Source organism: Symphalangus syndactylus, chromosome 1 (assembly GCF_028878055.3).
Source record: "Symphalangus syndactylus isolate Jambi chromosome 1, NHGRI_mSymSyn1-v2.1_pri, whole genome shotgun sequence".
NCBI lineage: Eukaryota > Metazoa > Chordata > Mammalia > Primates > Hylobatidae > Symphalangus > Symphalangus syndactylus.
The window spans coordinates 64,939,499-64,956,581 of NC_072423.2; the positions used below are offsets into that span (position 1 = coordinate 64,939,499).

The 17,083-nt window shown below is 36.7% G+C and overlaps 1 protein-coding gene across 1 annotated transcript in view; it reads right to left on the minus strand.

The window, feature by feature from the left end:
* MIB1 (MIB E3 ubiquitin protein ligase 1) overlaps positions 1-17,083 on the minus strand; it is a 141,354-nt gene that overhangs the window by 26,853 nt on the left and 97,418 nt on the right. Inside the window, exons 13-14 of the mRNA XM_055236556.2 lie at positions 5,549-5,681; positions 548-634 (exon numbers count right to left, since the gene is read on the minus strand). Coding sequence (XP_055092531.1) covers positions 548-634; positions 5,549-5,681 — 220 coding nt within the window. The remainder of the gene's footprint in view (positions 1-547; positions 635-5,548; positions 5,682-17,083) is intronic.

The following is a 17,083-nucleotide window of genomic DNA, read 5'->3' on the forward strand; positions in this document are numbered from 1 at the left end:
TGACTTGAGATATTTTAAGCACTTCCACCAGGACCAAATCATAATGTTCAAAATTCTTCTATTATGTAAACAAACAAGGAACTGTTATTATTGATTCTATTCTCTTTTGGTCAATTTTCTCCAAATGTATGGTCATGAGGAAAGCCATGGAGGATATCAAGAGGAATTTCAAATAACAATAAATATGAGCAGTGTTTGCTAAACTACAACCCCCTAAATAAAAATGCATAGTTGACATATTTCAATAGATTACTTAAGCAGTAGATATAAGTTTATTAAAACTTTGCTTATGGTGCTTTAACAATTTTCCTAATCCCTTCTACGATACTTACTGAAGAGCTTTAGAAAAGTACCATCTCTGTATAGAAGCCAATCTCAAGCATATAGTCTCATCTGTCTTGGCAAATCACATTGTATTTAGATTTACTTACATCTAACTATGCCAGCTTGAGACATGTAACACTGTATCATTTCAATTTTCAGGAAGTTCTAAAAATCTGTATGGTTAAAATGTAATTATAAGCTAAAATGTATGTCAATACTTTACCCTAACAATTTGGGTATGCTGTCGTTCAACAGCAAGGTGTAGGGCAGTTTGTTGGTTCACATTCTGGATATCCAGGTTTGCATTACCCTGAACAAGAAGAACAAATGTTAAATGGTTAAAATTTGACAACAGTAAAGAACATGAAAACTATAACTACTCATAAGGAATAAATAACACCTAACACTGCTGGCTACTTTCTCCTGCAGCTGCTGCAATGTTATTCTCATATAGTAACAGTTGCTGTTAAAGTAGAAAAAAATGGATGGGGCAACAAACTTTCTGAAGTAAAACAGCAAGTTTTAAAAATCATTTTTATTATGGTAATTCCATCCAAGAACAGTTAAAAAGGACAAAGCACTGTGGAGTTCAAAGACAGATCTCTTTCAATCTCCACTATAAAGCAATGGAGATAATCAACTCCTTAGAACTCTAAATATTTCCTGAAAAGTTATAATAATGAGTCTTCATACTGGATTTAGATTTACTTTAATGACCTAATAAGTTCACTTCCCCTTGCTGCATATTTGAGCTCTTCCTCACTCTGTGAAAAGAAACTTTGCTTTAGGTGAGAAGGCAATGCTTAATTCGTACATAAAATTATGCATTAAAGTAAGCAGAAAGTCCTACCCATGAACCTAGGGCAGCCAAAGAACCGTATGAGAACAGCTGAACCCTAATGAAGAAAGAGACTGAGAGGCAAAATAAGTGCACTTGGGAGTCAGGGGACCTAAGTCAAAGCTCCATCATCTACTTCCTCAGCTCCAAAATGGTGACAGTTAAAACCTATTTCACAGGGTTAGTGTGAAGATTAAGAAAAGCAACATATAAAAATGCCTAGCAAATGTCTAGCATAATTTTAAAATCTTAAAAAATGAGATCAAGAAAAGAGCTAAAGATTCAAAAGATAAATCGATCATTTCGTTTAGGTCTTAGAACCATGCATGCCCTCTGGTTACAACTCTGACATTGGGGGGTATGCAGAGCTGAAACTTTGGTAATGGTAATGTTATGTCATATTCTTCAAGATGGGATTTTCTCATTTGTTTTTATTTGTTTCTTTGAAGTGTGGTCAGAAAGTACCTGATCTCAGCTTCTTTTCTTTTTCTTTTTTTTTTTTTTTGAGATAGGGTCTCACTCTGTCACCCAGGCTGGAGTCAGCGGCACATAGCTCACTGCAGCCTCAAACTCCTGGGCTTAAGGAATACTCCCCCCTTAGCCTCCCGAGTGTCAGCTTAATTCTTTATCATGTCTATTTCTCACATAAATGTGAACAATGGGGATTTTCTTTAAGTTTCCTGAGCTTTTCCATCATTGACATTTCACTAAGTAGTATTCATTGCATAGGTGCACCACAATTTGCACAATTTGTTTATCCCAGCACTACCTGAACGTTTGGCTTCGCTTCCAGTATGGGGCTAATAATAGCTGCTACAAACATTTAGTACAAGTATTTGCTTGGAAAGGTGTCCTATGTTCTCTTGGGTACATACCTAGAAGTGGGATAGCTCAGTCACATGGTAAATATATGCCAAACTTTGTAAGAAACCACCAATTTGTTTTCCAAAGTGCCTGCTTTAAAAAAAACCACCAGCAATGTATACAAATTCTAATTGTCCCACATCTTAACCAATACTTGGTTTTATTGGTCTTTCAATTTTAGTCATTCTAAGTGGGCAATTGGTAGTAACTGGTTGTGGTTATAATTTCTATTTTGTTAATCACTAATAACGCTTTCACTTGCTTACTTGCTAACTGTATATCTCCTTTAGTAAAGTGGATGTTTAAATCTTTTGACCATTTTTATAGTTATTTGTCCTTTTATTTATTCATTTATTTTGGACACGGTGTCTCACTCCCTCTTCACCCAGGCTGGCATGCAGTGGCATGATGTTGGCTCACTGCAACCTCTACTTCCTGGGTTCAAGCAATTCTCCGGCTTCAGCTTCCCGAGTAGCTGGGGACTACAGGTGCGTGCCACCACGCCCGGCTAATTTTTGTATTTTTAGTAGAGAAGGGGTTTCATGATGTTGGCCAGGCTGGTATCAAACTCCTGACCTCAAGTGATCTACCCGTCTCAGCCTCCCAAAGTGCTTGGATTACACACATGAGACACCGCACCCAGCCAGTCCTTTTATTATTAAATTTCCAGAGTTCTGGATTCCAGTCCTTTGTCAAATATGTTTTCCCTACTGTGGCTTTCCTATTCATTTTCTTAATGGTATCTTTTGATGAGCAGAAGTTTAGTTTCTGATGAAGTGTTATTTATTAATTTTTCTTTTATGATTATGGCTGTCTCCTAAAAACCTTTGTGCACCTCATTGTCAGAAAATATACTAATACTAATTTTTTGTGTTTGTTTTTTGTTTTGTTTTGTTTTATTTTTAAGACAAGGTCTTGCTCTGTTGCCCAGGCTGGAGTGCAGTGGCACAATCATGGCTCTCTGAAGCCTCAACCTCCCAGGCTCAAGTGATCCTCCCATCTCAGCCTCCCAAGTACCTGGGACACAGGCACATGCCACCACACCCAGCTAATTAAAAAAAAAAAAATATATATATATATATATATAGTAGAGATGAGATCTCACAGTGTTGCCCAGGCTGGTCTCGAACTCCTAGATTCGAGCTATTCTCCTGCCTCAGCCTCCTAAAGTGCTGGGATTACAGGCATGAGTCACCAGGCCTGGCTGGCTTTATGGTTTAAGCTTTTACATTTGGGTCTATAACCCATTTAATTTTGGGGTAAGTTGTGAAGTAAAGTTAAGGTTTTTTTGTTTGGGTTTGTTTTTGGTATATGGATATCTACTTGGTTTAGCCCTATTTGTGGGAAACAACCCTTTCCCATATTACTCTGGCACTTCTATAAAAAAAGTAATTGACTATGTATGTGTGGTTCTTTTTTTCTTAAGTAATCTGAGTTGCTGTTTATACATATGTGTGGTTCCACTGCATTTTTTATTCTTTTGGTTTGTATGACTGCTATATAGAAAATACTAAGTAATCTGTAGAGAAGATACTAGAATAAGTTTAAGCAAGGTCACAGGATATATGGAAAATATACAAAAATTGTATTTATAGGCCGGGCGTGGTGGCTCACGCTTGTAATCCCAGCACTTTGGGAGGCCGAGGCGGGCGGATCACGAGGTCAGGAGATCGAGACCATGGTGAAACCCTGTCTCTACTAAAAATACAAAAAATTAGCCGGGCGTGGTGGCGGGCGCCTGTAGTCCCAGCTACTCGGAGAGGCTGAGGCAGGAGAATGGCGTGAACCCAGGAGGCGGAGCTTGCAGTGAGCCGAGATCGCGCCACTGCACTCCAGCCTGGGCGACAGAGCAAGACTCAGTCTCAAATAAAATAAAATAAAATAAAATAAAATAAAATAAAAAATTGTATTTATATATTCTAGCAATATGCAATTGGAAACTGAAATGTAAAAACAATTCTATTGAGTGACTCATTAATTGACTGGGTCTCGCTCTGTTGCCCAGGCCAGAATGCAGTGGTGTAATCATAGGTCACTGTAACTCAAACTGCTGGGCTCAAGCAATCCTCCCGCTTCAGCCTCCTGAGTAGCTGGCATTACAGGGGCGTGCTACCACATCCAGCTAAAATACAATTTATAATAACATCCGCAAAAAGCTACTGAAGAACAAATCTAATATGTGCAAGAGCAATCAAACTCCCAACAGACTTGTTAATAGAAACTAATAAGCTGATTCTAACATTTATATGGACAAGGCATGGTGGCACTTTGGGAGGCTGAGGCAAGAGGATCATTTGAGCCCAGGAGTTTGAGACCAGCTTCGGCAACATAGTGAGACCTTGTCTTACAGAAAAAATAAATAAATAAAAGCCAGGCATGGTGGCACATGCCTACAGTCCCAGCTACTTGGGAGGCAGGAGGATTGCTTGAGTCTCGGAGGTCAAGGCTGCAGTGAGCCATGACTGTGCCGCTGTACTCCAGCCTGGGTGACAGTGAGACCCAAAAGCAAACAAAAAATTATATGCAAATACAAAAGATCTAGAACATTAGAGTAATCCTGAGAAAGAAGAAGAAAGAGGATTTAATCTACCTGATTTCAAGACTTACTATAAGGCAACAATAACCAAAGCAGCATGATACTGGCATAAGTTCACTTAGATTTTTGAATAAAAAGGAATTATCATAATTAACAGAGAGCAGTAATTTTAATAGTAAAGATTTAAAGTAGTGGTAGGGAGGTAGCTTAACTTTTGATATATTTCTTTAAATTTCTGTAGTTTTTGGAATGTATACCTTATAATTTGGTATTTAATTACATATATTATTTGCTAAATTTTTCTGCTGTTTCATCTTCTTAACTGGACTATAAATTCCTTGAAGTCAGGAATCACAGATAATTCTTTGATAACTTCAGTGCATCTATATGGCTTATGCTTGCATATGAAAAATTTGCTGAAATTACTAAAATATCCTAAAACTACAAAATAGGCTCCTCCCAAAATCCAATCTCATAATAACGTAGCGTCATCCTATTCTGAGATGAATGAAATGACTAAGGTGAGTCTGTACTGCTATCAAGCCATAAATTCCAGGGGTCAGCAGTAGTTACGAAATAAATCCCCTGATCTTAGCTGCAAACTGCAGTCTGATGACAACTGGCCATACTGTTTAAGTATCAACACAGATGGCCCTTGGTACTCTGGTTGATGATACTTCCGTAACAGTAGCAGCCATTCTGGGAAATCTCTGTTAGTTGATGCCCATTTCACAGGACCAATCCAGGAAGACTATGCAGAGGAAATCCTGGGAATTGAGGGACTCACTCTCACACACACATCACCATCCTGCATTTAAGAAGTATTAGGCAGAAGACAGAATATGCATTATATCTGAATTTTCATCATCATGAGGTTTTACTGGAACCTACTAATAGGCAATTTATAAAGCAATAAATAGATGAATGGCAATGGTCCCAAATTGTTTAAAAAAAAAAAAGAGGGAATTATTTAACTCTTTTCTTACCTGATGTACCAACAGTTCAGCCACTTCTACGTGATTATTAAGGGCAGCCAGATGTAAGGCAGTATAACCATCATCTTTCTTCTCATCCACAATCCATGGTCTTGGTAATTTAGACAGTAAAACACGCATTGCACTGAAAGTTAAATTCACAGTATTTCTATATTTGCATAATTTGATATACTCAAAAGAAACATTTGCAATGAAATGAAGATACTCCTCTTTAAAGAAAAAAATGCTCTCAGAGACAAACAGAAATTCTACTTTTCTAAATCTCAAATGTGCAGCTTTAATTTAATTTTTTTTTTAAGAGATGAGGTCTTGCTATGTTGCCCAGGCTGGCCTTGACAGAGACTACAGGTACATGCCACCATGAACAGCTAGCTTTTTGATATTTTGAGAGGCAGACACACTATTACTATCTGGGAAATAGAATCAAAACAGAATGGAAGTGCTACACGAAGGAAACCTAAGAGGAAAAAACCAAAGAGAAAAGAAATATACCCTAATGAGGGCACCACTTTGGCTTTGTGGAACCTCTCAGGTTCAGTATCAATAGTATTTATTAATGAAAGAGCTAATGAAGAACAGCCAGATAACAATTTTTAGAAGTAGGAAAAATTGTGATAATTAATACACTATATATGCTGAACTATCTTAGCTGACAGATTATTGTGTAGCTGGTTATCATGAACTGCAGAGTTAAAACTTGACATATGTCATTTAGAAGTGGTAAACCAAGTCTGGAGCAACACACACAAAATGGCCACTATAATTTAATATTTAAAATTTAAAGATCAGTAATAAAGTATTTCCAAAGCAAAAAAGAGAAAGTTATACAAAAGAGAATTAAAGATTTAAACTCCAACCACCGAAGAGCAGAACTAAGTTCAAGAACTCTGAGAATGGGTTGTGGAGGATTGAAGAACCTCTAAAATTACACTTAATCATTTGGAAACTTTTATTAGACTTTTTTTTTTTTTTTTTTCCCCTGAGACGGAGTCTCGCTCTGTCGCCCAGGCTGGAGTGCAGTGGCACGATCTCGGCTCACTGCAAGCTCCACCTCCCGGGTTCACGCCATTCTCCTGCCTCAGCCTCCCGAGTAGCTGGGATTATAGGCGCCTGCCACCACGCCCGGCTAATTTTTTGTATTTTTAGTAGAGATGGGGTTTCACCGTGTTAGCCAGGATGGTCTAGATCTCCTGACCTTGTGATCCACCCGCCTTGGCCTCCTAAAGTGCTGGGATTACAGGCGTGAGCCACTGCGCCCGGCCTTTTATTAGACTTTTTAAACAGGTTTATGAACCCAAAGTATACTGAGAATCACAGCTTACAGAACCCCTTCCATGGCTGTAACTGAGTTACAATCACTGTTTGGGGATAACAGCCTTCCTCGGAAAGCTATGGGCTCTCCTCCAGAGAAATGCATGTCAAAATCTTTACCTATTAATACAATTTTGGGTGAGTCTACAAACTCCTAAATCCCATTTATGTGCTTCATATACGACTAAGGTTTTCTGCTTTTGTTTCAGTCACTAATAAGGATTTTAGTCCTCCTCATTCCATAAAGTAAAATATTAGATATTGTATAGACTTTGAGATTCTCAATGGGAAAAAGTATTGGTACAACATTATACTACTGATGTTTGGATAGTCATGATGTTAATGTCATACACTATCTCTTACCCTACACATTTGAGCATGTAAGAAACAGAATTTACAGGGGTAAACAGTTCTGGAAAATTTAAAAGATACAAGTATTAAATCATGTGAAAAGTGAAAAAACGTTTTATTAAAAACAAAATGTAAAAATAATAATGTAAATACTTGTCATTGATTTAAACAAAAATTGTGATATAATCATGTTGAAAGGAATGGTAGTAACAGAGGGTATTAGTTTTAAATCTTCATTTTCCATAACATGAAATCACTAGATCCCTAAAATTGATAAATTAAGAAATTACAGGATAAGTTACAAGTTGTTGATGGAGACAACAAAGAGGTAAGGAGGGATGAAGCAGAAGACATTTATCTTTCATTATGAGTTTTGTAGTAACATTTGACTTAACTATGTACATATATTAGCTTGATTAAAAACTTCTTGTTTTTAGGAGAATAGCGTGAACCCAGGAGGCAGAGCTTGCAGTGAGCGGAGATCCAGCCACTGCACTCCAGCCTGGGCGACTCAGCGAGACTCCGTCTCAAAAAAAAAAAAAATTTTTTTTTTGTTTTTTTCTGAGACAAAGTTTCTCTCTGTTGCCCAGGCTAGAGTGCAGTTAGTGGCACAATCAGAGTTCACTGCAGTTTCAACCTCCCAGGCTCAAATGATCCTCCTGCCTCAGCCTCCTGAGTAGCTGGGAGTATGGGTACATGCCACCAAGCCCGGCTAATTTTTTTGTAGAGACGGGGTTTCACCATGTAACAGCCCAGACTGGTCTTGAACTCCTGAGCTTAAGCCATCCACCTGCCTTAGCCTCCCAAAGTGCTGGGATTACAAGCATGACCCACCATGCCCAATCTAAAAACATTCCTGAAATCAAAACACTAAGATAATATTTGGGCTTGTTGCCTTGAAATAGTTTTAATTTGCACCTGTATTCCTTTTAGCCTCTTTTAGATATACCAATGTTACAGTAAGTATTAAATTATAAAGTGTGGTTCACACTAACTTCATCAAGTTTTTTAAAGCCTTTTAATGAACAGATATTTCTGAGAAGTGGTTAACAGAATCATGTTTCCCATTGTCTTCCATTCTAGTTTCAGAAGTACATTCTCATATTACTAGGTTGGTGCAAAAGTAATTGCAGTTTTTGCCATTAAAAGTTAATACAATGCCAACAGCTCAAAGAAAGGAAAGGGGTAGGGGAGCAATTCCTCCTCTGGGCACAAGCTGTTGGTTGAGACGAAGCCATCACTTACTTGTTCTTCTGGTCTTCCATGTCATAAGCAAACAAGCTAGGGGAAGTTGAAGTCCCTCAAAAGGGCCATGGCTCAGAAAGTTATTCAGACACTTAAACAGAAACACATATGTATTCTTGAAAGCCTACTGGTTCTTTGCTGTCTCCTTACATAGTGTCTTTTTGGTTTTTCCTCTCAGCAGGATATATGTATATATATATATATATATATATACACACGCACACACACACACACACGCACATAAAACTGAACTGTCAGAACAAGGGAAAGACAGTAATTCCAGGCTATGATTGAAGTGACGAAAATTGTCCTAGTCCCTTCCAGATAACCTTCTACAAAGTACTCAAATCCTAACATTAAAATGCAAAAGTCAGATTTTTCAGGGAGGTAGTTTTCATCTCAGAACAAATCTACTCTGTTACTTCATCCCACTTAAATAAATGGTCGTGATTCATATCTAATACCAAAAGTGTTATAGAAATCTCTTACAAAATACCTATAAGGGCCAGGCGTGGTGACTCAAGCCTATAATCCCATAACATGAAACTTTGGGAGGCCAAGGCAGGTGGCACTTTGGGAGGCCAAGGCAGGTGGATCACTTGAGACCAGGAGTTCAAGACCAGCCTGGCCAACATGGTGAAACCCGTCTCTACAAAAAATACAAAAATTAGCCAGGCATGGTGGTGTATGCCTGTAATCCCAGCTACTTGGGAGGCTGAGGCAGGAGAATCACTTGAACTTGAACCCTGGGAGGTGGAAGTTGGCAGTGAGCCAAGAGTACACCACTACACTCCAGCCTGGGCGACAGAGCAAGACTGTCTCCAAAAAAAAAAAAAAACTATAAGGCTGTTGTAAAAATTAAATGAGATAATATATGTAAAAATGTTTCAGTATAGGGTCTCAAACTCTTCAGTATAATAGTATTATGACAACTCTAAGATGATAGATGTATACTCAAACATAGTACAAATACCTCTTTGCCCCCTCCTCTTTCCCAATACTCCTCATATATATATGTGTGTGTGTGTGTGTGTGTGTGTGTGTGTGTATGGATATATGTATATGTACATATATCGAGATATATATGAGATATATATATCGAGATATATATATAGATAGATAGATAGATAGATATTTTTTTTTTCTTGAGATGGAGTCTTGCTGTGTCGCCCAGGCTGGAGTGCAGTGGCTCAATCTCGGCTCACTGCAACCTCCACCTCCCAGGTTCAAGTGATTTTCTGCCTCAGCCTTACGAGTAGCTGGGATTATAGGTGCCCACCACCAGGCCCGGCTCATTTTTTATGTGTATTTTTAGTAGAGACAGGGTTTCACCATCTTGGCCAGGCCGGTCTTGAACTCCTGACCTAGTGATCCACCTACCTGGGCCTCCCAAAGTGCTGGGATTACAGGCGTGAGCCACTGCACCTGGCCTCCTCCTATATTCTTGATCTTGATTACTCTTCTTACCATTTAATCAGTCATTCTACTCAGAAACCAGGGAATCATTCTAGACTCTTTCCCCTCTTATGTCCACATTCAATTTGTCCTGCCGTTTCTCCATTTTAAAACTAAACTGTTCTTCCCAATGGCCCCCAGTCTCCCTTCCACTCTATTCTCTATACCACCCCACACAAATCTGACCATTTCACAATTTTCACATATTCTTTTTAAATAAATCTTTTAAAAATAAGACTAGTCTTGATAAAAAAAAAAATTCTAAAATATACTTCCCTGCCTTTAATACACTTTTAAAAGAACATGAGACTAAACATAATATTTTCTTGAAATCAATTACAGTAAAATCAACTTGATTTACTAAGCTGTGGAGAAACACTGCAGACAGCCCCAAATCAAAACTAATGCAAGGGTCAACTAGCCAGGAGTGGGTGAACTTTTTGGTTTTGTTTTTAAATATCTATTTTAAAGCAATGTTAGATTTATAGAACATTGCAAAACTAGCACAGAGTTCCCATATACTCCTCATCCTTGTTATTAACATTTTACATAGTATGGTACATTTGTTTCAACAAACCAATGTTGAAGCGCTGTTATTAACCAAAGTCCACACTTGAGATTTCCTTAGTTTTATTCAATGTTCTTTCTCAGAATACTACTTTACATTTAGTTGTCTTTTCTCCTTAGCTCCCTTTGGTTGTGACAGTTTCCCAGACTTTCCTTGTTTTTGATGACTCTTACAGTTTTGAAGAGTACTAATGGGATATTCTGTAGACTATTCCTCAGTTGGAATTTGTCTGATGCTTTTCTCATGATTACACTGTGCTATTGGTTCTTAGAAGGCCACAGAGTTAAAGTGTCATTTAATCACATCACACCAAGGGTACATACTATCAACATGCCATATGACTCTAGAAGTTAACCTTGATCGTCTGGCTGAAGTAGTGTTCTTCATGTTTCTCCAATGTAAACAGTTCCATATCTCTAAACTATGCTCTTTGGAAGGAAGTGACTACGTACAGCCCACATTTAAGGAGCAGTAAGTTATATGTAACCTCCTTGAGGGTGAAGTACCTACATAAATTATTTGAACAGAGACCTACAGCCCTCTCATCTTAATCAAAAATTGCCAGCCCCCTCAAAAAAATAATAATAATACAGGGCCTCAAGACAAGAGGTCATCTTTGGGCCCAGCCTGCAAGGTAAGCTAAGGGAAAGTTAAGCAAAACAGTTTCTGGTCCCCTCACTCTCATGTCAACAGCAGTAGTTCAGAGCAGCCTGTCTCCTTTCTTTCCATGGGGCAGGCAATCTTAGACACAATATAACCACAAGGACAGCTGCAAGCTGTTCCCTGCAGCACTTTAATTAAGAGGAGACTGTTAAGCTGCAAGCACTGAGGTCCATAAGAGTTACTGGGAAAGAGGTGTTACCAGCTTGAGAATTCAGTAATTTTGTTAAGCCAATAGACTGTCTCAACTGTGGAGCATAGTATATGAGATTTAGAGACATTTTCCCTAATGCTCAATTTGGTTGTTTTCCAAGAGGTTAAGGACATGGATGTTTTAAAGATAAGATCTTACTACCAGTTAAGCAGGCATTTGTGAATAGTGCCAAAGAAGCATTAAGTTCCAGAACAACTAATAGCAGTGCCTACCACAATCCCTGGCACATGATAGTATTCAAACGTTTGCTGAATGATGAACAAATGAGTTCTAAGAAGCAAAGGGGACAAGCAGCTGTCTACATTGGTATGTAGTATTCAAGTGGCACTGGGTCAATTTTTAGGGCCTGCCATGCTTTGCAATCTTTCTTCAGAGGCAGGCAACATTTTCCCAAACCCTACTAGCTAAACTGTGGAGGCCTTACATGTTAATATTACTTAAGGTAAAACAATATTAGAAAAGCACTGTAGCACATATTAGGTGTTCAATAAATGCTTGGTAAATTAATAAACAATCCCTCAAATAGGTAAAGTAGATTAGTCCAGAATTCAGAAAGGAATTTATTAAGAAAATTGATCAACTGCCAGTAGTTCTTTTGGGCATGCTAAAAGCAGGTTACTATAAAACTGAACACATTTTGATCAAAAAGGTATACTTCGTATACCTAGTATGGGGAACTCAAAGTTTTGTTGAATGGAAGAAATGAATAAACAAATAATCAAATAATCATCTTTCTGAATATACTGAGGCAAAGATATTAGCAATATATATTTGGTGCATGGTTGAGTTCCCAAGAGGAATAATTTCCTAACTCATTTCATTATCACAAATCTGAGGAGCAGTGTGGCATAGTGGTGAAGAGCTCCCAGTCTGAAACCAAATTATCTGAGTTCAAATTCTGGCTCTAGCCGCAATGGCTAGTGACTTCAGCAGATTACTTAACTTCTGTGCCTCAGTTTCCTCACCTGTAAAATGTGAGAAGAATCACAAATCCTACTTTATAGGGTTGTTATGAAAATTAAATGAGTTAATATTTATAAAGGGCTTAGAAAGAGAACCCGGCACATAACACATTATGTAAGTGTTTGCTTACAAAATAAGTACTTTCACTGCTACAAAATCATTAACAAAATGGGGTACTTGAGAAAACTGAAAACTAATCTATACTCTGAGACATGTCATCGTCTCATAATATGAGTAAAATTATTTCAATATCTAGGAAAGCTGTTTAAAATTGCCCAATATTTAAAGAAGTATTCCTTATGTCACTGTTTTAAAATAGACATTCAAAATAATTAAACTGCTATGATATTAAATGCTACAGACAAAAAGAATGTGAAGGACAAACTTCTGTAGGTGAGTAAGCTCAGAAAACTCATGATAGTTTTTTCTTGTTTCTTAAGAGGACATATTTGGATTAAAAAACAAGGTATAGTTGGTTTCTCTTCTACATTTTTATGTGAGATCTTAAACTATATCTTCACAGGTTTACTGGATTTCATGTTTTAATATTTTTTCTTTGATTAAAAAAATTTCAATATCAAAATCTATTGTGAATATGCTATTAAAATTTAAAACAAAAGTATTTTTACCTCTGAGTCACATACTATGTAATAGAGTTATAGACAGGTTAATGACTATTTCAATCTGTGTAAAGTGTGCAATGATCATGCCTAAAAGTTACTTCAGAAAATTAGAGAAACATGACAATGTAGAAGGGACAGAAAAAACACTACACATTTGAATATAAAGTAGAATCCATAATAAAATGCATTTGAATACTTGTATAATTACTCAAAAGCACACTGGACCCTGTTTTTTACCAAAGCATTATAAAAAAAATTAACTGAAATTGACAGTGAATTGTTTTAAGTAGCACTTCCAAGATTTCATTTACATACTACTTTCTTCTCCCTTAATGATGTCTCTCCACCACCAATATACAGGTCTTACCTACCATTTCTATACATTTTCCACTCAAATACTATTCAATAAATTTTAAAAGCATGTATATGGCAACAACTAGCTCTAAAGATAACCCTAAAAAATCCTTTCAGGCCTTTAGCTATGTAACATATCACCACCCATAACATTTTTTATCAATCAAAAAATCAGGTTATAAAATGTATTTTGGCAGCAGAGGGACTTCACTTGTTCCGTAACTGTCTAAAGATTGTCTTGCTACTAGCCACGGTAATTTTTTTCCTCTTTCCTTTTTTCTCTGCAGTGCTTCTAAGTATAGTGACAGTGCATCAGGCTTTCCTAGTCTCAGCGCAAGCTCAGTGAAAATCTGGGAAATGTAAGTGGAAACATTAGAGACCGCTTTATTTGGCAGTGCTTACCCCCCAAAAAAAAAGTGGGGGGCAGGACAAATGGCAAAGCAGTGTTTGGACCGCAGGATGAACAATCAATAGGCAGAAAGCAAGATTGAGGCTTCCTCAGCTTTTGGATCGACAATCGACAGCTGAGAGGCTATTTTTTGCTATGGTTGACTAAATATGGTCAGGGAAGAGAGAAGCACAAGAGAGCCTGTTTGCCTGGGAGTGCATGTTTCAAATGCTTAGCTGCCTATAAAGCTGTAACAGTTTAGCCTGTGGTCACTGAGGAAGAATATAAGTTAGCCTCGTAGTGACCATGTGGAAGTCCTGATCTTGCTTGCAGACTTGACCTCTGGATGTGACAAGGTAGCTTCACTACAGATCTACTATTTAATCCTGGAAACTAAAAACCAAAAAAAAAAAAAAAAAAATCTAAAAGCAAGAAAGATGCAGACTATTTCCTAAGAAGTCAGAAGAACCCAATGTATTCTGGAGGGCAAAGAAAAACAGGGTGAATGTTTACAGTTATTTGGGGGGAGTAAGGTGTGTTTTGGGTTCTGTTTTGTTTTTTTGGGTTTTTTTTGTCTTTTTTAGACTATAAAATTAACTTCTGCAACTTTTTACCCTCTTCTGAAGCATTTCATCTGACAAGCTAGGTTCATTTTCTTAGCCTTTGTAGCAACCTTTTTTGATTGCTTAACTTTCCCTACATAACTGTGCAAGACTGTTATATGACATTCCAAATCAAATGGCCAACACTGATTCAACTTTAGAGTTTTTTTTGTTGGTGGGTTTTTGTTGTTTTTTTTTTGTTTGGTAAAGGGAAGAGGGGAGGAGAGGGAAAAGTAAGCTTGTTTTTTGTTTGCTCGTTTGTTTTCAAATTTATCTTAAAAGGTGAGGTTCTGTGTTCACTGATACATCCCCTTCCTTCACCGGGCTCATGAAAAGAAATGCTGAATCAGCGAATAGAGTGAACGAACAATCAAGATGAGATGGCTGCTGCTGATGTGATTCTCTAGGTCACTACCTTTCTTCCTGCTGCAAATGCTGCATGACACTAAGCTTACAGGTAACAGAGCACCATCAGGCCTGTACTTTTAAGGATGCTTATGACTTTCTGCATGCTTACCTATTATTGACTTAATATATGTTTTCATTGTTAAATTAAATTCTATCTAACCATAGCCTAATTTCACAATTCAAGTTGAGAGCTAACGTAGTGTAAAAAGGAATATTGTTCAAATACCATGGCAGTAACTTTTGATCTTAAAAATGTACAAATACATTATTGTCATTTACATTATTAAAGATTTAGTCATTATTGTTTCAGATTAAGTTATGATTTTGCATCTCTAGTAAGTCACATCCTGCTTCCAAAGTATACTTATTTTCTAAAACTATTAGCTTCTATTTCAAGGTTGAGTCAACCAAGAAACTTGGCAGATCATAAAATACTTTTTAATGCTTACTAATAATTGGCCACAAAAATAAATCAGAACATGCATGGTGTAATTCTAACGCTGCATTGCTGAAACTGCTGTAGTGCTGGGCTATCTACTGCTACATTCTGATTTGCTCTCTATAAGCTGCACTAGCTTTTTGTCACAAGCTGCAGAAATTCTACTATCCCTGCCCTTTTTTTTCCTCCTTTGCCAAATCTGAAAATTTCTTGAGGTTTTAAATTAACCTTCTAATACCATAATAACTGAAGGCTACTTACCAACTATAATTTCTTTTCATGCTAAATTATCAAGGTAAATAAAACCCAGGTGCTCATAGACTAAAACCTTTCAGTTCTTTGAAGTCATACTTTCTAAAAGTTGACAATTCTGAGTCATCCTTTATACTAAAAAGATTAAAGAATCAAAACAACTTAAACTTACCAAAATTAGATATTTCTAGATTTGAATTTGTATTCAACCCATATTTGTATTTAACCCAAAGAGAAGCACCAAAGTGCAAAATTCAGGTAAGGAACTAATAAAGAAAAAAGAATGACAAATTTTCAAATGATCATGAGTTCTTATCTGTGACCTTATAAAACACTAACAAAAATTCGTAATCTTTAAAAGTTCAATTCACCCACACTCATCCTGGTTTTTCTCCTTGTTGTTTCAACTTCTAGAGTCAATATCAGAAATACTTATTGGTTAATTTGTTAGGTTTTGAGTAAGATATCTAGTTTGTAAAAAAAAAAATTGAACTTAATTAATTACTATCTACCTGTAGGATCTAGAAGCAGACTACAAAAAAAGAAGAAATTCACTCTGAAGACTGAAGAAACACTAGGCTGATCTTAAGTTTCTGAAATACACTCTGTAACACTACACTGATTCTATGAATCTCTTGCAAAAAGAATCAAACCAGGACAAAGTTCAACAGATAACTGGTCAAATGTTTAGGAATGTCTATGCCCACCAAGAATATGGAACCATTAATGCCATGCTTCAGGTAAACTTGTTACAAAATTTAGTCTTCGATAAATTAGTCTCTGCAAATGATTTACCATTGCTCTACATTAGTAAGCTAAATGTTTCACTAACAAATAAGAAAATAAAATATTTCATGTTTTTACAGCTAACAACTTAGTAATACCTACTCAGAGTACATACTTCTTTATGTACCCATATGAACATACAATGCTATGGAATGTAAAGAAGTATGTATTTTTGGTAGGCAATAAACCACCATGAGAGAATTAAACTGAGCTAAAAGAAGCTCTTGCTTCTTTCTACGTGAATGACCTTCATATGGTAAATTAGGTTCATATGGTTAATTAGTCATGAACAGATGACCTTTGGCAATACTCACACCAAAAAAAAAGGTTATCTACTACTTATAGATAGAAACTATCCCTAAGGTTTTTATTTCATGAAGGAAAAGAAGATCCAGTGAAGTAGATTTCAATTATGAAACTCCTTTTAAATCATCTAAGTTTAAAACATACATCTTACATTTTTAAATTAGGTACTCTCATTATTAAAATTTGACTGCAAAAGGGAAAATAGTATTACTAGCACAAAAGAATGAGGAATACACACGACCTATTTTCTGTCGCCACAATTTAATCTTAAGTATATCTCATTAGTAGGGCTCATTGATTTCTACAGAAAAATAAGATAATAAGAGCTGGCTTCATTCACTTAATAAGCTATCTCTTCTCATTTTGATAAATGTATAATCTATTAATATTAGAGGAATTTCTGACCAAAAGTTTTGTTGTTTTAGAAAGGTTTTCTTTTTTGACAGCTAAAAACATAGTGGCCCTTGTCCTTCCTTCTCAAGTTTCTTAGGGTCTTAACCCAAATCTCTACTTTAACTGTGAATTTAAAACTTAAAATTAATTAAAATGTAAGATTTAAGCATGAAAAATGACAAAATTCTGGTCCACAGCTGTAAGTCAG